The following is a 21,791-nucleotide window of genomic DNA, read 5'->3' as shown; positions in this document are numbered from 1 at the left end:
TATTGCAAGAGATCTCATACTGAATGTATGGAGTAGTTAAATGATCAGCAATACCTAGATAAATCTCAAGAAGACCTCAAACATGCTAAAAATTATGCATACAAAGTATAAATAATCAATACCAAGTGGAAGTAAAAAAGATACAGTTGTGTAAGTTGAACTTACCATAACAGTAGAGGTCATGGTCAGGGTACAAGTACCTTGGCTTCATATATGACATTTTGGAAAGGGTTGGATTCTAGAAGCATTCTAGAAGCTGCTACTTGGTCTTCTTCATACTTTTACAAAGCACTATTAGCTTGATTCATTTTCTTGATCTAGATCAGTTTTTACTAGGACCATTCTCCATGGGCTCCTGGACCCTTCTCCTTTTTCCTCCCAAATATAGCTAGCTATGGTAATATACTGATATAGCTATGGCTAGTGCAGTAGTGATCAATATGAAGAACATAGTACAACTGTGTAAGCTGAACTTTCCATAGCAGTAGATGTTTAAATGATCATTGTTGCAGTAGCCTCTATCTTTCTCTAGCACCCTTCCTTTTTGGTATGCTTTTCATGCCAGGTAATGGACAATATTTTTTTCCCTTATTTTTAGCATTGTCCTTTCAGGGCTAACTTCCCTCTCTCTGCTAGCAGTAAGGCTCTGCAAGCCTTCATGCCCAAACTTGTATCTTAGCTCATTTCCAGCTGTTTGACAGTCTTGGCATGTGGAAGGTGGCCTGAAGCTTTGGAAGCTGTCAGGCTGTTATATCCTTGGCAGGATATAACCCCTACAGCTAAGGCTACTGCAGAAGTGATCAATATGAAGAGCATCCTTAAGAACCAAGCCACTGTACTCCACATTCACCCACATACAATTTAGCTGTAGAGTGAAGATCTCCATTTTTCATCCAGCAGTGATATGAAACCCATTGATTTATTCCTTCAGGTTACCAATGCCTTAGTAAATGTGTAAGGTATACAGATTTTTATCAGCAGGTGAGTTACAGATTTAAAGCATTTTTTATGCAATAAAATACTTGATCTGATTGTCATGAGTAAAAATATAGCATTCAATGGATAAAAGGGCTGGTTGACTTAGTTGACAGGAAGGTGGCATCAGATATAAAGTATTAATTAACTAATGATGCAGATGGAACTGTTTAATGTCCAGATGCTAAAGTAATATAAAACGGTCAAATAATAAAGCACGCAAATTCATATTAGAAAATAGTTAAAATTAATTATAATAAAGATATGTCCTATAAATAAAATGGCTAATACATGTGAATGTATGAGAAGATTATATGTGTTTAAAGCAGCAAGTTGTAACAGCTAATATAAAGTATTAAATCTGCATGGTAAATTTAAGTGGAACATTATAATATAGAAGTACTTAAAATGCCAAGGAAGAGGCAAAGGACTGAAGCAAGACATGGACTGCTGTTGGCTTTTCCAGTCATGTGATAATGGGAGTGTAGCACACAAGACAAGACAGAGTTAATGTGCTCCAACCCACGACATTTAGGCCAAAGAAGGGAATAATCTTATTATTCATTGTATTGGTCAGATTATACCTTGGGCACCTGTGCAGTTCTGGTACTCAAATAAGTAGGAACTGGAGATAACCTAAAGTAGGGGGATCAAACCATTGCAGGCTGTCAGTCTTCTGCCTTATGCCACTAGGATGAATATGGCAGAGATGAAAGTGAGGCTAATGCCAGCACCATCTGCACATTTGTAAAGCACATCAAAGTACAAGAAAAATATCAAAAGTTAAAATACAGCAATATAAAAGCAGCAATGCAGCTGTAAATTAGATAACAGGACATTCAAAAATTACTGAAAAACTTCACAAAATGAATCCCTTCAACAGATGAGTTCCCCAAACAGAGCAAATCAGCAAAATCAATAACTGCCACTAAAAGAAATGTCTACAGTCACCTTCATTTAGATAAAAAGACTGTTCCTTGTTTATTTTGTCTGTTTTTTTAAAGGGATGGGCTTATTCATCTCATGCTCCTGTAAGCTAAATGATTAAGAGTTATATGAGATATAATATAAATGATTATGACTGGATTTCCAATCATAACCATGTTGGCATGTATATGAGGCATGGATGCCAAAAAGTTCACAATGAGAACAAAGCCCTTGAGATGAATCTTGCATCCATGTAGAGTACACATCTTAAGGGGTTATGCATCCATGTAGAGTACACATCATAAGTGGTTATGCATCCATGTAGAGTACACATCATAAGGGGTTATGCATCCATGTAGAGTACACATCATAAGGGGTTATGCATCCATGTAGAGTACACATCATAAGGGGTTATGCATCCATGTAGAGTACACATCATAAGTGGTTATGCATCCATGTAGAGTACACACCATAAGTGGTTATGCATCCATGTAGAGTACACATCATAAGTGGTTATGCATCCATGTAGAGTACACATCATAAGGGGTTATGCATCCATGTAGAGTACACATCATAAGTGGTTATGCATCCATGTAGAGTACACATCATAAGTGGTTATGCATCCATGTAGAGTACACATCATAAGGGGTTATGCATCCATGTAGAGTACACATCATAAGTGGTTATGCATCCATGTAGAGTACACATCATAAGGGGTTATGCATCCATGTAGAGTACACATCATAAGTGGTTATGCATCCATGTAGAGTACACATCATAAGGGGTTATGCATCCATGTAGAGTACACATCATAAGTGGTTATGCATCCATGTAGAGTACACATCATAAGGGGTTATGCATCCATGTAGAGTACACATCATAAGTGGTTATGCATCCATGTAGAGTACACATCATAAGGGGTTATGCATCCATGTAGAGTACACATCATAAGTGGTTATGCATCCATGTAGAGTACACATCATAAGTGGTTATGCAGCCATGTAGAGTACACATCATAAGGGGTTATGCATCCATGTAGAGTACACATCATAAGTGGTTATGCATCCATGTAGAGTACACATCATAAGGGGTTATGCATCCATGTAGAGTACACATCATAAGTGGTTATGCATCCATGTAGAGTACACATCATAAGTGGTTATGATCAGTGAGACCTGATCATGACTCTGTAGTGCATGGATTTTAAAGCAAATAAAATACTTTAAAAGGATGTCACATAGCAAGTAAATGCAATCAGAGGAAAAATTCAAAGACAGCTTTTAAATACTACTTAGATTTAGTTAAATAAGTTACTTACAGATTGATAACTATGAACTTCTGTAGACAAAACAAAAATTTGAGGCAAGCTATTCAGAGACAGTTAGGAGGCAAGGAACATCCTTCCATGAGACACATTGTAACAGAGACTTAGGAGGGGGTCTAACAATTGTTACTTACCTCTAAAAGCACTGTTACATTTGGGTCTTGTGTTACAGAAATGCTTTACATGTTTGTTTGTTTTTTCTGATTTTATAGCATTATATCAAGCAGTAAAAGAAGGAACACACATTATTAATGTTATGATATATATTGGTTTGGATAAGGCATGCAGTCATATTACCCAAAATCATATTTAACAGCATGGTACAAATTCTATTTTCCTCAATGGAAAAAAAAAGTATCAACAACTTCAACAAATAGTGAATCCCCATGTACATATTCACAAGAAAAAAGAGCAGCAGCAACATATGTACTTTATTCAAATTACGATATGCAGTGTTCTTTGGACACTCTTAAAATTATCATCATTTAGTCTACAAAATATTTGTTCCCGAGGGAAAAGTACATTTTGATCACTTACATGTAAGGACTATGTAAAAAGCAGCACATTAATAACACTGTAACATTGGGGGACAATACATCTAACACTGTAACATTGGGGGACAATACATCTAGGCTGAAGCTTTCAAACCTAGCTGTGATAAGTTATTGTAGTGAGTTACATACATATTTATCTTGTTAATTAATGACCTACACTCCACCCCACAGATGGTAACCAGCAGAGAACTGTATCAGAAACATACAGACATCATTTCTCACTGGCACGTATACAATAAAAGGGTGGCACAGCCTTTTATCCAACCGTTAAAGCTGTTGCCACATAAGTGATGCAGTTGGCTTCTGGTTGCCATTTATGTAATATGAAAAGGAGGGTGGCCACTTCTAAAGTTGTTAGACACTTTACAATCCTAGACTTTTTTACATTTATAGTACATTGGGGAAGTTAAAATTCCATATGTGTTACAAAGACAACTAGTCAGATCCCTGAACACAATTACAAGTCTTTTCAAAATAAATTCAAAAGAATCAGTTCTTGAATTTTGTTCATGGGATGAACATCTTGAATTGAAAGCACAGTAACAAGCTGGTTATAATTGCTAACTTGATCATAATCATCTGCATCAAGTTTAGCGATTCCTATATTACATTGGCAAAGAATATTTACTGTTGGTTCTGTTAGCTAGTAATCGTTTCTAATTGTTTGACACATGCTGATCTCAGATTCATAAGTTTTGGGTTAAACTAAGAGTGAGCTCCTCTGTCTCCACTTCCCCTTCAACTCTTATTGAATATGTAGGAGATGGCTGGTGGTAGAATGAAGACAACTAGTGTGATGTAATGAGTTCTTTACAATTTGTCACAGACATGGCCTACTCTGGTTTTGTGTGTGTGTGTGTGTGTGTGTGTGTGTGTGTGTGTGTGTGTGTGTGTGTGTGTGTGTGTGTGTGTGTGTGTGTGTGTGTGTGTGTGTGTGTGTGCGCATGTGTGCGTGTGTGTGTGTGTGTACGCACACGCATGTGTGTGTGTTTTGTGGACTCATCAAAGGAGTACTGCTTGATAAAGTGACTTTCATATGAAATGGAGGCTGTAGGACTCAAACCATGGAATACAGACTGAAGCTTGCTAACAGCAAGTGTGTGTGTGTGTGTGTGTGTGTGTGTGTGTGTGTGTGTGTGTGTGTGTGCATGTGTGTGTATATATACAATGAGTCCCACAGGAGATGACACTGACATTACTATATAGAGCTGATCATAAGAAATAGAAATAAGAATAACTTACAATTTCAAATATTATGTTCGGTATCCAAAATCATGTTGTTATACTTCACATAAGTAGCCTTCTACTTAACAGCAAATAAAACAAATAAATAAATAATTCATAAACATTATACAATTAATAAAACATAAAGTATAATAGGACTATGTCATGATGGGCTTGGCAATGTTTGATGATCCAGCAACATTTAACTCCCGCAAACTTCACTCTTGAAAATATAAATGTTGGTAAAATGATTTAATAAAGCATCACCCATATCCCATAATGATGCTCAAATAATTTACCAACAACCTGAAATGACATATTCTAGAATAATAACAGTATTACTGTAAGAGCTAACATGATGTATTACCTCACAGTGTGAATTACCAGAATGAAGATTAGATGTATTCATCGCTGTAGTTCTACTTGAAGCCCAAGGATGAGGATTTGTCATGCTCACTGTTGCATTTTCCGCAGCTCTTGGATTTGTATTGACAATTAAAGCAGTCAGTGGCACAAGACCAAGTGTGTAGATTGTCAGGTTAATAATATGTGCTTTTAATCCATATGCAACCCTATATAACAAATAAAAAGGTATCATCAAAGCAGCTTCATATGCAATAAAATAACTGATTAGGCCAGCTATGAAGAAATTTAACAATCTGTTATGACCAAACACAGCCGCTACAGATATACATGATTTTGAACTCACAAATGCATAAAATGGGTGCATTGGACTTGTTTACTAACATGGTACTGTTAGAAGCAGTTGTTTAGGCATGATAGAAATACATAAATAGCCTTGAATACTAGCTCTAATGCTATACTACTCGGTGCCTTTTTTCCTGTGATGCTCAACATTATGTGTAACTTTCTAACCATTCTTAGGCAACTGTATGTATGACATGTAGTACATTCTCAATCAAAAATACGGCCAGCACCAAACTAGTGGAACAAACGTCTTTATTGTTTTAGCAACACTAGTAGGGTAATGTGGAAATCACAATACCTGAAATATATTCAGACTGGTTTCAGCATAAGATGCCTTCCTCAGTGAAAACACATGGCTGAAGACGCAAAGCCTTAAATACATTAAGTCACCGACACAACAGAAGCTTCCAATTAGTTGATTATAGATGTTCATTTAAGACAGGGTTAAACAAACCCCCAAACTTAATTATCCAGCTTTTCTCCTTTTGATTTAAAATAGTATGCCAACCCAGCTTGGAGGTTCTATCCCCCTCAATGTGATCAATAATTACAAATTTAAACTGTGCAGACTGATGTTTAATTGTATGCTTATATAAGGAACTAAACATCCTGTTGTTCCTGATATCACTCAAATGTTCAGATATGAGAATGCATAAAGACCTAGAGTTTTGACCAACATAAAATGCAGAACATGAGCAAATTGCCAAATAAACAAGCCAGTCAGTACTACAATTCCCCCAAAAAATTATATCATAAACATTCAATGTATTTTTACTAGAGAATTGTTTGGACACAGCCAATCAGTTTATCCCCAACTAATGTTGATTGTTGTTTAACAGGTTCTAAGCTTCCCCTACATTTATAGTAGCTAAAATAAGATCCTAACGTGGGTCCCCAGCAAAAAGAAAATAAACATTTTGCTGTTAGAATTTCAGGCAAATCATTATCAGCCCGAATGGATACCTCAATTTTGGTCAATAATATATCTAAATGTATTGATACTACACCCAAAAATAGTAACAAGCCTGATGGGGGGGGGTCTTATCCACCTTTTTGTCCTTATATTCTAATAAGGTGGCTCTGTCCAGTTGTGATGCCCAGTTAAAGGTAGTCATAATGTCATTATATTCATATCCCCTGTTCTTAAACGTGTGAATCAAATCTTGTTTGTAGTATTCATAAGAGTTCTAGGAAGAGCAGATATGCCTAATTCTTAAAAATTGAGACTTAGTACATTCTACCTAATATAATCAATGCCCTTATCCCATTTGAACAAGCACAGTGAATCAAGTTTGGTATTTCAACAGAAGGTGAAGTTCCATGGTCCATTTAGTCAGCAGGAAAATGTATGCTTCCTATCTCCAATTATTTTTAGTTGGGCAGTGTGCCCTCATCTAAAGCATTAACACTTTTCTTTTAAATCAACACTGACTTTGTTTACCATTATAGACATCCAAGTAAAAGATAATAGGATGTAGTCTTTATGCAAAATTCTTAAACACTGAGTCCATTTTGGCAACACTGTAACACCTTTTTTGGAAATTGCAGTGCTTCATGAGACTATAAAACTTGACTAAATTCAAAATTGGGAAGTTGGGGTTTAACCAATGACTTCAATAAATTGATGATAACATCTATTCAATATGGGTCTATATTAGAACATCAAAGTTTCAGAACTTCGAATGTTCTAATATCAACCCCTATTCAGTGAATGCTGAAAATAGCAAAGATACAGAAAACCAAATTTTTTCCTAGGGAAAGAATTCGGTTGTCCACTTCTGTCGCTTTGCTATTTTCAGCACTGTGGTGGAAAGTTACAGGTCGGGTTCTGGTAAGTGTGCGATTGGGCATGGGTTAGGTGAGTTAGGGTTAGGGCGTGGGTTAGGTATGTGTGCGATTTTGTGGACGTGAGGGTTAGGGCAGGTTAGGGGAGTTTGAGTTAGGGCGCTGGTGAGGTAAGTGCGCGATAGTGACGGACCTTAGGGTTAGAGTTTGGGTTAAGGTAAGTGGATAGTTAGTGGTGTATGTACAGTTTAGTGTAGGGTTAGATGTATGATTTTAGGTGTATTTGTGTGGATTGCTGTTTGGTGTGCTTGTGTTGTGTGTATGTGTTTTGGAACAGCAAATTTTTTCCCTAGGAAAAAAATTTGCTGTTCTGCATGTTCGATGTTGTCAGCATTCACTGAATAGGAGTCGATATCAGAACATTTGAAGTTTTGAGACTTTGATGCTCTAATATATAGACCCCCTCAATACTATATGATGAGGTTTTCGTCATTTTCATTTCAGTGCTTTATTTACTGATCTGATTTTTGTTTTTCATTTTTTGAATGGTTCAGTCTAGGCCTTCAGACAATATCTAAACCTTTTATTGTTCTGCCTTTCTCAGTAATTGCTCTCCAAAGATTCTTTGTGATAAGGGTTATACAGCTCCCTGTATAGGACACTAGCATATAAGGTGCTGGGTGGCATTTCCATGCTGGATGCCAACTAAAATACTACCAAAGTATTTAGACTATGGACCCCATTTTAATCCAAATCATTAAATACAATGTGCAGAGCCATCTGTAAGGAAGCCAACTCTTTTATTACATTTATGGTGTATTAGCAATCTAGATATCCAAAGAAAACATCTTACTTTGGAGCCTTGAAGAAACAATCTCAGATCTGACTTGGAAACAGAGAATAACTTTTTTTCTTAATATCCACTGAGAAATCTCAAAAATCAGTTTGAAATCCAGTGAGGGATGTTGATTTACTACAAATTCAAATGTTTTTAAATACATCTGCAGTATTGGTGTCTCATATTGGAAGATAAGCAATCTTTGGGTTCTAGTCCTACTCCAGCTGCTTGGATTATTTTTCCAATGCTAACACTGCAGCATTGGGGGGGGGGGCTGCTGCACTGCTGAGTGTGCTGTCTTCAGATGAAATATTAAACTGAGGTCCCATCTGTTTGATATGCTGGTAGCTCTGGTTGATATGAAATATACCACAGCACTTAACAAGATTAAGGAAATGTCCACAGTCCCCTGGCCAAATTTCCCTTAGTCATCATAAATACCACCCTGAGTCTACCCTGAAAAGAGGCTGCTAGCCTAATGATACTAACCCTATCAAAGATGCATAAATAAAAATAAACATTTCACTGATTTACAGGAATATTTTCTTTTGGTTTCTCATATAAAAATTTAGAAAAATGTGTTGTGCAGTTCTTGTAATAGTCTTGTAATATGAAAAATCATACTTTAGTAAATCTACATTTTTTTTGGATCTAACAAATAATACAAGTCAATGTTTGTTCATATATGGTTTCTGTGAACATCTTCATCTGTACTGATTGCCACTAAATTATTGATTTCTATTGAGGCTGATGGACCCTCTTTGTGCATTCCTGTTATTTTTCTTATGGATGGCATGAAAAGGGTCATATGCCAGCCTTGGAGGACTTGCCCAAATGATAGCAAAAACTTTAGTAGTCTCAAATGAAAACAATCTGTGTGTATGCAGACCACCGAGATAAGGTGAAATGGCTAGTTATTTGACAACAGGGGCAGACCACTGATACACATGAACCTTTAGTGGACTCACTCAAGGAGCACTACTGGATAAAGTGACTTGCAGAGAGTAACGCATATGAAAATGGAGGCTGTAGACCTCAAACCATGGAATACAGAATTAAGTTTGCTAACATACGGTATGAGACATCATTCTTTTCAAATAACATGCTAGATGTTACTGGCCCTCATTCAGCAGATAAAAAAGCATACTGATTATACTTTTTCAGACCATTTACATCTAAGAAGGCACTAAAGTACTTCTCTGTGAAGAATTATATATCTCTTTTCCATCAGAAGGGATGATGGACTATAGTCATGTAGAAAACATTGGTAGGTAAATAAGTACTCAAAACAAAAAGGTTGCCAGTGGAGAAACTCCTCTTGAACTACAAAAGAAAACCCTGAACAAAGGCCTGCAATTTAGCTACTTTCCTGGCTGTAGCTGGATAACTTCTAAGTATAGTGAAAAACAAGGTCTGAGCCAAATATGAATGAGGGTGATTAGAGACAGAAAATAAGTAGTCCTTTTACAGAAGGTAAAGAAGTTAACAGTGACTGACACAAATCCCATTATATGTCAATGGCATGGGAATTCACAGTTACTTCCTTATGTCTGGCATGAGTCATACAAAGCATTACGAGAAAGAGAAAGAGTTGAGGGAGAACAAGATGATGTTAATACATCAAGCCCCATTTGTAGCTATGTTGTGGAAAACAGGCTAAAATTACAAATAAAGTACTTGGAGTGATTTTGAGGTGTTAAAATAGGTCAGGAAATTGGGAAATCAGAAGAAGCTGAGAATAGAGATACAAGGAAAGATAGTGGAATAGGTAAACAGTTTCAAGTATCTGGGAGGAATGGCTGAAGAGAAGGGTACTCTGAATGAAGAGGTCAAAGCTAGAATCAGAGGGGCTGCAGCCAACTGGCATAGAGTATCAGGTGTAGTCTATGACAGAAGAATGCCAAAGAAGCTGAAAAGTAAGGTGTAGAAGACAGTGGTGTGATTACTACTACTGTATGGCAAAGAAATCTGGGCAGTAAAGGCAGAACAGTTGAAGAAGCTAGAGGTAATGACAATTAAGTGCCTGAGAAAGGTGGTAGGATGCACACTGTGAGACAAGGACATAAGAGCAGAAGCCAAAGTAGCTCCAATTGCAAAAAAGATCAAAGAGAACAGATTATGGTGGTTTGGACACATGTAGAAAAGCAGAAGACAATCTGGTGAGGAAGATTTGGGACAGACAGGAAGAAGATAAGAGAAAGAGAGGATGTCCAGCAAAGAGGTGGATGGATTGTGTGAAAGAAGATCTGTGACAGTCAGGCATGAGTGTTGAAGAAGGCAGGAGTGTGGCACTGAATTGAGAGAGTTGGCAACGTTTAAACCGATAACCCAACCCCATGTAGAAAAAAAATGGGAAAAAGAGCCTGCTGATGATGATGAAAATGGGTCAGGAAATAAAGATTGAGTGAAAAAAACTGATTTTTGTTTAGTTCTAGGGTGGAGTTTTCCTTTAAACTATGCCCTTGACTTGTAAGCAACAACCCACTCTACAAAATCATACTGCTGAAATTAATTTCCAGTAGAACCCTCATTTCCTCATAGCACTGTTTTATCCAGTAGTGTACTAAATGTATATAGTAACTTTCTACACTCTGAGGGTGTTCCTACAAACTCTGTACTTTCTCTAAGCTCAATCCTTTCAGCTCATACAGGTCTTTGTTTTTAAGTTGTTGTTTGTTTTTCGGCTTTTTCCCGGTAAGGGGTCACCACAGCGGAACTCCAGACCGCTAATGATTGGCAGTAGATTTTTATGAAACGTCGAGGTGCCAGCTCGACACTCAACCTTCAAAAAAGGCACACCCATTTACACACGCATGTCTTTCGAATGCTACCCAACCACAGGGAGAACATGCAGACTCCACACAGAAGGCACTCCCAAGCCCAGCCGAGAATCGAACTGAAGAACCTCTTGCTGTGAGGCAACAACACTACCGCCGTACCACCGTGGCATCTATAGGTCTTTGTTTTTAAGTAAATGTACAAAATAAGTCCCTCTGAAGGTACCAGAACTTCCAAAGTATTACAGCACATCTCCTCCTTTTTACTGTAGAGCTATATATAATAACATCCAGCTGTCAGTCTCAAAAATCTAATCTCATATCTTTTTTGTTCAGAGTATGCTATTTTTAGCTCTTTGCTAGCTCCATTTGCAGGGAAGTACCCAACCACAAAAATAGATAATAAAATCAATAAAATAAAAAAGATCATTGCACCGTTACACCACCACCACTTCCACTACTGATTATCTCACTGCACAGATTCCATCTCTGTCTCTGCAGTAAAGAGTTGTCCTGTCTAGAATCAGCCTTATCTGCATTACACAAACTTTGAGAGTTGTTATGTTTAGACATAAACAGACACAGAAGCATGTCCTTGCTATGTATTAACTTTCTCTTTTGTATTACCATCTCAAAACTTCATTTGTTTCACCCACACACACACCCAACCATTCACCATCACTGCATACTACTAGGCCCAGAGGACTTCATACAATATTCTTTTGTCCTAGATGCAAAACTGTATTCTACTTTTATAACAACATATTCCACTGTCAACAAGACAGTCTTCACAACAGCTCAACCTCCACAATCTCAAAACTCATTTCCTTCCTGTTTAATATGCCACATATGCATTAGGTAAACTGCACAGCGTTTGCACTTTGACAATGCTGATACCCTGTACTGTGTCTCTCTCACACTGACAAATGATCTTGCATCTAAGTGACCTTTTCTGCAGTTAAACATATCTCATTTGTGCCTTTGATTAAAATATTTTTTTAATTTTTGCTGCATCCACAGACCAGTGGCTACACTTCACAGCATCTGGAACTAATTATTCCATAGCTCATAAGTTTAATGCTTCACTTCTCTCTCTGCTTATAGGTTGTGAATTATATCCTTTCAAGTTGTTCAGTATAAGAAGTCAAAGTGAATTTTTAATTCTATGGAGAAGTCTGTATATCCATAAACATATCACAGACACTGTTTATTTTGTGTGATGTGAAATCTTATCCATGCAAGTACCATGCCGGCTGTTTTCTGTTTTAGAGTATTCCTGTGGTGAAGACTATTTTAACATAGTGAATACTGCCTAATATCAAAGTTCCTGTGAATCAATACAATTTTAGCTGTGCCATTTTCTTGAAGTACTTTGTAATTTTTCTAAGCCCCTGTACAATGTATGCACTCCATACTGTTTAAGACATGCAGCATATACCTTCTTGTATTTATTCGGTTTTCCTTGTATATTATGTTGGACCACTATGAAAAGTTGGGTTCTTATCAGATAAAGGTACTATGGTTTTATATAGATGGTGCAATGCATTTACATAGATGGTGCACTGCGTTTATATTAATGGTGCAATGCGTTTATATAGATAGTGCAATGCTTTTATATAGATGGTGCACTGCGTTTATATAGATGGTGCAATGCGTTTATATAGATGGTGCAATGTGTTTATATAGATGGTGCAATGCATTTATATAGATGGTGCAATGTGTTTATATAGATGGTGCAATGTGTTTATTTAGATGGTACAATGCATATCTATAGATGGTGCAATGTGTTTATATAGATGGTGCAATACGTTTATATAGATGGTGCAATGTGTTTATATAGATGGTGCAATGTGTTTATTTAGATGGTACAATGCATATCTATAGATGGTGCAATGCGTTTATATAGATGGTGCAATGCGTTTATATAGATGGTGCAATGTGTTTATATAGATGGTGCAATGTGTTTATATAGATGGTGCAATGTGTTTATTTAGATGGTACAATGCATATCTATAGATGGTGCAATGTGTTTATATAGATGGTGCAATGCATTTATATAGATGGTGCAATGTGTTTATATAGATGGTGCAATGCTTTTATATAGATGGTGCACTGTGTTTATATAGATGGTGCAATGCATTTATATAGATAGTGCAATGCTTTTATATAGATGGTGCACTGCATTTATATAGATGGTGCAATGCGTTTATATAGATGGTGCAATGTGTTTATATAGATGGTGCAATGTGTTTATTTAGATGGTACAATGCATATCTATAGATGGTGCAATGTGTTTATATAGATGGTGCAATGCGTTTATATAGATGGTGCAATGCGTTTATATAGATGGTGCAATGCGTTTATATAGATGGTGCAATGTGTTTATATAGATGGTGCAATGTGTTTATTTAGATGGTACAATGCATATCTATAGATGGTGCAATGCGTTTATATAGATGGTGCAATGCGTTTATATAGATGGTGCAATGTGTTTATATAGATGGTGCAATGCATTTATATAGATGGTGCAATGTGTTTATATAGATGGTGCAATGTGTTCATTTAGATGGTACAATGTGTTTATTTAGATGGTGCAATGTGTTTATATAGATGGTGCAATGTGTTTATATAGATGGTGCAATGCTTTTATATAGATGGTGCAATGCTTTTATATAGATAGTGCACTGTGTTTATATAGATGGTGCACTGTGTTTATATAGATGGTGCAATGCGTTTATATAGATGGTGCAATGTGTTTATATAGATGGTGCAATGCATTTATATAGATGGTGCAATGTGTTTATATAGATGGTGCAATGTGTTTATATAGATGGTGCAATGTGTTTATTTAGATGGTGCAATGCATATCTATAGATGGTGCAATGTGTTTATATAGATGGTGCAATGTGTTTATTTAGATGGTGCAATGTGTTTATATAGATAGTTCAATGTGTTTATTTAGATGGTGCAATGTGTTTATATAGATGGTGCAATGTGTTTATTTAGATGGTGCAATGTGTTTATTTAGATGGTGCAATGCGTTTATATAGATGGTGCAATGCATTTATATAGATGGTGCAATGTGTTTATTTAGATGGTGCATTGTGTTTATTTAGATGGTGCAATGCGTTTATATAGATGGTGCAATGTGTTTATATAGATGGTGCAATGCATATCTATAGATGGTGCAATGTGTTTATTTAGATGGTGCAATGCATATCTATAGATGGCGCAATGTGTTTATTTAGATGGTGCAATGCATTTATATAGATGGTGCAATGTGTTTATATAGATGGTGCAATGCGTTTACATAGATGGTGCAATGCGTTTATATACATGGTGCAATGTGTTTATTTAGATGGTGCAATGTGTTTATTTAGATGGTGCAATGCATATCTATAGATGGTGCAATGTGTTTTTATAGATGGCGCAATGTGTTTATATAGATGGTGCAATGTGTTTATATAGATGGTGCAATGCGTTTATACAGATGGTGCAATGCATATCTATAGATGGTGCAATGTGTTTATATAGATGGTGCAATGTGTTTATTTAGATGATGCAATGCATATCTATAGATGGTGCAATGCGTTTATATAGATGGTACAATGTGTTTATATAGATGGTGCAATGTGTTTATTTAGATGGTGCAATGTGTTTATTTAGATGGTGCAATGCGTATCTATAGATGGTACAATGTGTTTATATAGAGGGTGCAATGTGTTTATTTAGATGGTGCAATGCATTTACATAGATGGTGCAATGTGTTTATTTAGATGGTGCAATGCATATCTATAGATGGTGCAATGTGTTTATATAGATGGTGCAATGTGTTTATTTAGATGGTGCAATGTGTTTATATAGATGGTGCAATGCGTTTATATAGATGGTGCAATGTGTTTATATAGATGGTGCAATGTGTTTATATAGATGGTGCAATGTGTTTATTTAGATGGTGCAATGTGTTTATATAGATGGTGCAATGCATATCTATAGATGGTGCAATGCGTTTATATAGATGGTGCAATGTGTTTATATAGATGGTGCAATGTGTTTATTTAGATGGTGCAATGTGTTTATATAGATGGTGCAATGCATATCTATAGATGGTGCAATGTGTTTATATAGATGGTGCAATGCTTTTATATAGATGGTGCAATGTGTTTATTTAGATGGTGCAATGTGTTTATATAGATGGTGCAATGTGTTTATATAGATGGTGCAATGTGTTTATATAGATGGTGCAATGTGTTTATTTAGATGGTGCAATGTGTTTATATAGATGGTGCAATGTGTTTATATAGATGGTGCAATGTGTTTATTTAGATGGTGCAATGTGTTTATATAGATGGTGCAATGCATATCTATAGATGGTGCAATGTGTTTATATAGATGGTGCAATGTGTTTATTTAGATGGTGCAATATGTTTATATAGATGGTGCAATGGTTTTATATAGATGGTGCAATGTGTTTATATAGATGGTGCAATGTGTTTATATAGATGGTGCAATGCTTTTATATAGATGGTGCAATGCGTTTATATAGATAGTGCAATGTGTTTATTTAAATGGTGCAATGTGTTTATATAGATTTGGCTAAGAAGGTCAGTGGTTTACCTGAAGCATTGCATACATTGCCCTTGGCCACAAATGTTGTTAATGGCTTGAATAACTGATTCCCAAATATAATTTGCATGCTCTCACAAACATTTGTTTTCTGAGTTTACTGAGAATTACTATTTTTATTTTTATTTATTTATTTAATCTTTAAACATCAAGCCTTGCGCTGAACACATTCTATAGAAAAGACTGCATTTATATCCTTAGTCATGATTTTTGCTCAGGGAATCATTTGAAAAAAGGGCTATAAAATGCATCCCAGGAGATTTAAAATTCTCTGGTTTCTGGGGATCTCCCTGCTTGCAGACCTTTGGCTTAACTTGATTATTTCCTACAACTGCTACAGTGCAGTCTTAGCCAGTTAGAGCTTGTTGATAGATGCAGTAGACAGAAGAATAGTGATACTACTAGACCTCTAAGGCAGCGTCCACCCTATGAGGATCAGAGGCTTTTCATAGCATTGGATTGTAAAGTCTGCTAACTATCATACATAGTCTTGTTGCAAAATCACTGTAACCAATAGCTAGTCTGTGTTTTGCGCATTTGTGTTTTTGTCATACATGGCACCTATCATTACAATAGTTTTAGAAAGTGGGAACCTGTTTTCTTTTCATTTGTTTGTGGTTATGCTAATGTTTGGAATCATGACTATTCAACGTTTTTTCAGCCTTTATTGTTTCATTTGTTAGTGGCTAAGTATATGTTTACATGTTACCTATGCTTAATTGTACATTTATTGCATGCAGTCACTGTATATGATGTTTAGGCTGGGCAAATCTGGAGGTGGATTGTTAAAAGGTGTGAAGTTACCTGAGGCAAGTAGGCATGGTTACATTATTCCAGGTGTGTGGCTTATTTTTCATGATTTGGCATGATGTAAAGGTGGCAACCCTATCATCTACAGGGAGGTTACTAGGCTAAAAGCTCTAGGCCCTTTACAAGTTTAGACATGAAAAAAAACATGTACCCTAATTGACCATAGTTAACAATGACCATCTTATGATGGTCAATTAGAGTACATCGGTTTTTTACATGGCTAGGCTTGTAAAGGCCCTAGGGCCATTAGCCCAGTAACCTCCTATAACCCTATGAACTTATAATGCCTTGATCAGAGAACATACAGAAGAAGATCCATTTCAATGACACATGCATTATGTATTTAATTACCAATGGCTATTACCAAGCTTTGGTCTTCCCATTCCTTCTGTATGACATTGCAAGATAGTGTTAGGTTTAGGTAACAAATAATGACAAAGAAAAGCAGCTTTATGTCACACTGCACATACCTATAACTGTTTCCACATTTGTATTTGTCACTCATGCCCACAAATGCATGCTTTCCAGAGTATAGTTTCGATAGCAATTTAACACAAAGCACAGAAAATGGTCACATTTTATTTTAAAGGTGTAGACATACAAAATTTAATAGATAGCAGTACCATTTCATCTGCAAATACTCCTTGCAAACGGGATGAGTCAGAAGCTCTATACGACTGCAGCGTACCATAATCTGTAAAAAAAAAAAAAAAAACAAAGGCAATATTACGTCCTTTACTCCAGGAGCAACTTTGAACATGCTAGCCATATAAAGCAGTGTTCTTTTTACTGTTACTTTAAACTTTACATAGTGTCATTTTTAACATTATAACGATTAGTTGCTCTGTTTCCTTGTATAAAACATGATATGACTAATGTGCTAAAGGAAGTGTAAACTAACCCAGAGCAACTTTCACTTCTGAATATTCTAAGTATTAGAGAGAAATAACTAACTTAGAGGTCCTCATCAGGTATCTCCTGTATACTCCTACCTATACCTCTCAACCTTTTACAGCAAGAAATCTGGACATACCCCCCAAAATAAGGGGGGAAAAAAACCCAAAAATAAGGATACATTTGAAATATTGCTCTTATAAATGGAGACATTTGCTAGAATAACAGGTTTTGTGTTAGCATGTAATTTTTTGAAGGATATGAAATCTGAAATACAAATGTCTATCATAATTTAGTGACGTCAGTCCCCAGTGGTTTGCCAGAAAACTACAAATTTTATGAAGAACAGACCAAAAATATGAGGCAAAAATCTGGACATTTGGAAATGTAGACGTTTGAGGAGCATGCGCCTACCTACTTATCACACCTGATAGTGCTGAAAAGTAAGCATGACCATAAATGAATAAGGTATATCTTGAAGTTGGTGGTAACCTCAATTTCAGTCTGACTAGGACCTTAGTATTGAGAAATAATTCCCTTTTTGATATTTAGGTTCACTGCCTCTTAATGCAGAAATTAGCAGGCTAAAACTAATTAAATGCAGAAAAGCAAACAAAATAATTTATCATTTTTAGTCCTAAGCAACAAAAAAAAGGATGCAAGATGAGTCTCAGGCTTCCCATTCCTCTCAGTTAATGCATATATACTTAAATTAAGTAAGCATTTTCATCCTAAGACAGGGACTACAGTTCCATAAATTTGCCATCTCCATCAAAATTGGAGCTATAAATGCTCACCTCCCCTTGGATAACCACATTTATTTTCTTTCCACAAACTTCTACATCTCTGCTGCTGACCTACCCTCTCTACTCCCCCCATTTCATTATTTTATATTGCATTTCCATTCCCCATGCCACATCCGTCCCTCTTTTCTCCATTGTTTTCACCTCCATTATGTCTTCTTCACTCCTTTTATATCTTTCCCGAAAGTTTGCAACTTGTCTTTTATCACAACCTCATATGGCTTTACCATTTATTTGTACATACTGTAAATACTAGCATAATCCTATATATTACTGTCTGTTCTCCAACAAATATGTTAATTTTCCCAGATGTATTTGTTACCTGGGTAAATTGTTTTCTTTTTTCAGTGTCATCAACCATATACTATGTAAATGAGCTTTTCTCTTCAGACATCCATTGAAAAGGGGCTTTTACCCACTAAGGTTTTCCTTTTAAACAAATGCAAATAACTACATATGTGCATACACGTGTATGTGTGTGTGTGTGTGTGTGTGTGTGTGTGTGTGTGTGTGTGTGTGTGTGTGTGTGTGTGTGTGTGTGGTGTCTGCGCGCATGAGAATGTGTATATGGGGTCTGTACTTCCAAACAGATCTCTCAACTGTCCCTATTTTGGAAGAACATTCCTATGTTCAGGCCGGATTTAGCATGTTCCTATTTTTGGTGATATATCCCTATTTTTAGTCTTGATTTACACCTTCACACATTTTTTGGAATTCCCCTCATCAGATGTAATTTTTGAAACAGAAAACTGTGCTTAATCACCAGCATACCAGCCGCAACAATAATTTCAAAAAAGAGGATACACATCTTATAAACTTCCTTTTCTGAGGAAGAAATTAATGACCTTTTGTGGTAGTATTTTCCAACACAGTTCATTAAAGTCTACAGATTTTACACTTTTCAGAGTACTATCCAATATATCTACTGAAAGTGGGAAGTTATCTGCTATTTAATATTCAAATTTTATGCTAATTAGATGTCCTTATTTTTAAATGGATGTTCCTATTTTTCAAGGGCCTTTGTTCCTATTTCCAATATTTGAAGTTTGAGAGTTATGCTTTCAAATGCATGCATGTGTGTGTGTGTGTGTGTGTGTGTGTGTGTGTGTGTGTGTGTGTGTGTGTGTGTGTGTGTGTGTGTGTGTGTGTGTGTGTGTGTGTGTGTGTGTGTGTGTGTGTGTATACAGTAGGTCTGTACTTCTAAATCTAACCATCTGTATATGTTGTCGCTGTAGTGCCTGATTTTTTTCTTTTTCCAACAGATACAGACACACAAGACTGCCAAATTTCGCATCTTCAAGTGTCATTGTGAACCATAACACAGTGCCTATGTTATCCACCTTCCATCATGTAAACGAGGTGCTCATTGATGCCGGCCAGTGCACAACAGACTGGGATATGTGAGACCCACTTTGGGTGCCATTTTTCTGTCATTTTTTAACTGAGTTTCTTCTAGATTAAACACCATTGGTAGAGAATGAAAGGATAATGCTCCTTTTAGAGCATGATGGTGGTGGGTGGATTAGTCAAAAATCCCTCTGTACCTCCTCAGTCGGGAATACAGCCAGAAGCTACTGCAGGAAGGTTATTAAGGGGCTCATTATAAGACTTAAATTTGGAATAGTTTAGTCTAGGCTGCAACCCATGCCACTGGCATCCCACATATAGGGGAAGAGTTCTATCATCCTTACAGTGACATGAGGCACCACAATCCTGATGTCCTATGCCAATGGGAGGGTGGAGTTAAACAAGGATCACCACCTGTGTACTTGTAAGTGCAACTTATCTTAACTACACAAATAATCTGCCACTGCATTCTATCCATAAATATTACACAGAGCTATATTTCACGTTATAGACCCTGAATACATTGAAGTGAACAGGCGATTGCACAGGGAAAGCTGTAAGAAATTGAGGCACTTAAGATTTCCTACAAAAATCTGAGTGCTGTAGTGCTCTGTGGAGGCAGGGTATAAATCATAAAAAACTGTTTGCTACATTTTGCTACAGTTTAAAAAGAAGATTTTTTTTTTAAACTAAAATTTGAGCACTGTAGCACTTTGTGCAGGCAGGGTATAAACTGTAACAACTGTTTGCTACTAGTAGCAAACAGTTTGCTACAGTTCAAAAGAAGACAACCTGGTTGGTATACCAGAAGGAGTGACTGTTTTTTTTTCTTTTTTTTTTTTTGGGGGGGGGGGGGGCTGAAGGATTATAGCTCAATGTTATATGCCACTGTCTTACAATGTAATAATGTGCTTATTACAGTGAATTGCTTTTTTTTGATTGTCAGTTGAAGAGCTGAGTATGTGGGATGCTGGTTCATAGTATTAGCAAAGGGTGGTGGTTGAACCAGCTACTGTTATGAGATTAACATGTATAAGCAACATTTTTGGGTAGCTGGACATGTGTGTCATAGATAATCTTTGTCAAAAAATCTGTCTCCTTATAAACTGTGAGTGAAAGGTATGTCAAAGTTTTTTATTTTTTTTTCCTTCATTAATGTGTATTTGTTTCAGACATAGTATTACTGCATCTTGGATTATAGGCCCATCAATTTGTTCAAGTAGCTTGATATAGTAATCTTTTGAAGAGCAAGTGTTGATGATGCAGGGTTCAGAACTTCTTCTCACCTTTTTATTAATTTCTGCAAGTCTTCTGGGTTTCTCCTACTACTATTGGAACTGTTTGGGCATCTTTCTTCCACATTGCTCTCATTTCTGCCTGCAAATCCTCATATTTTATGACTTTGTGTCTCTCTGTACGCAAGACACTGTAGGCACTGGGTGGGTGTGGTGATTTCAAGGAAAAATGCTACTTTTGTCTTCTTTTCATGGACCACTATATCTGGTTTTCTAGCATCTATCTTTTGAGCTGTTGCTAATAGGTGATCCCATATGATGTAGACACACTTCTCACCCGTGTATGGGAGCAGTGATGTTAACTTAGGAGGTGCATTTTTTTCTAATTCATGTATATTAGTTGTAACTTTATCATAGGGCAAGTAAATATCAGCTGTATTTTTTAAACTCTATTTGGATCTCTCTCTCCACCCTCTTTGTCACTATCCTTTCCATTGTATGCATTTATTTCTTAATCTGTTTCTCTCCATTTATTTTGCTACTATATACAGCAACATCACTTACCTGCAACCATCCCTATGGTAATGTCATTGGCCCCCACACAGAAAGCAGCTGCAGCATCACCATAGCCACCATTAAAAAAAACCCACATTATATCTGGGGCCCCTGCCTGCCACAATAACCTTCATACTTCCTACCTGCCTGCATCACTCTCTGTAAGCAGCCTGACCAGATGCTGGGGCTGTTGTTGCAACTGGTAGCATGCCAGATTAGGTGACACCCTTGCCACACATTGGCAGCTTGCAGACAATGTGGAGGAGATTATTGACAATAGGATGGATGCCTGCATTGCCAGAGGAAAATCTCTGCTGACTCACTGAGTCACATCCCCATCCAGTACTGTCTCCACTTTCTGAAGCAGGGCTCAGTGGTGACAATGCCTAGGGAGATGAGCAATCTCCCA

General features: G+C 36.6%; 1 protein-coding gene across 1 annotated transcript in view; it reads right to left on the bottom strand.

Annotated features, from left to right (window-relative positions):
- Positions 1-21,791, bottom strand: part of LOC122797756 (transient receptor potential cation channel subfamily A member 1-like) — a 1,191,690-nt gene that overhangs the window by 195,189 nt on the left and 974,710 nt on the right. The window contains exons 19-20 of the mRNA XM_044066280.1: positions 17,172-17,242; positions 5,428-5,576 (exon numbers count right to left, since the gene is read on the bottom strand). Of these exons, the coding sequence (XP_043922215.1) occupies positions 5,428-5,576; positions 17,172-17,242 (220 nt within the window). The remainder of the gene's footprint in view (positions 1-5,427; positions 5,577-17,171; positions 17,243-21,791) is intronic.

The sequence above is a fragment of the Protopterus annectens genome, chromosome 3.part1, assembly GCF_019279795.1.
Source record: "Protopterus annectens isolate FY-2018-M chromosome 3.part1, PAN1.0, whole genome shotgun sequence".
NCBI classification, from domain to species: domain Eukaryota; kingdom Metazoa; phylum Chordata; order Ceratodontiformes; family Protopteridae; genus Protopterus; species Protopterus annectens.
This window is presented reverse-complemented; position numbering and strand designations above follow the sequence as displayed.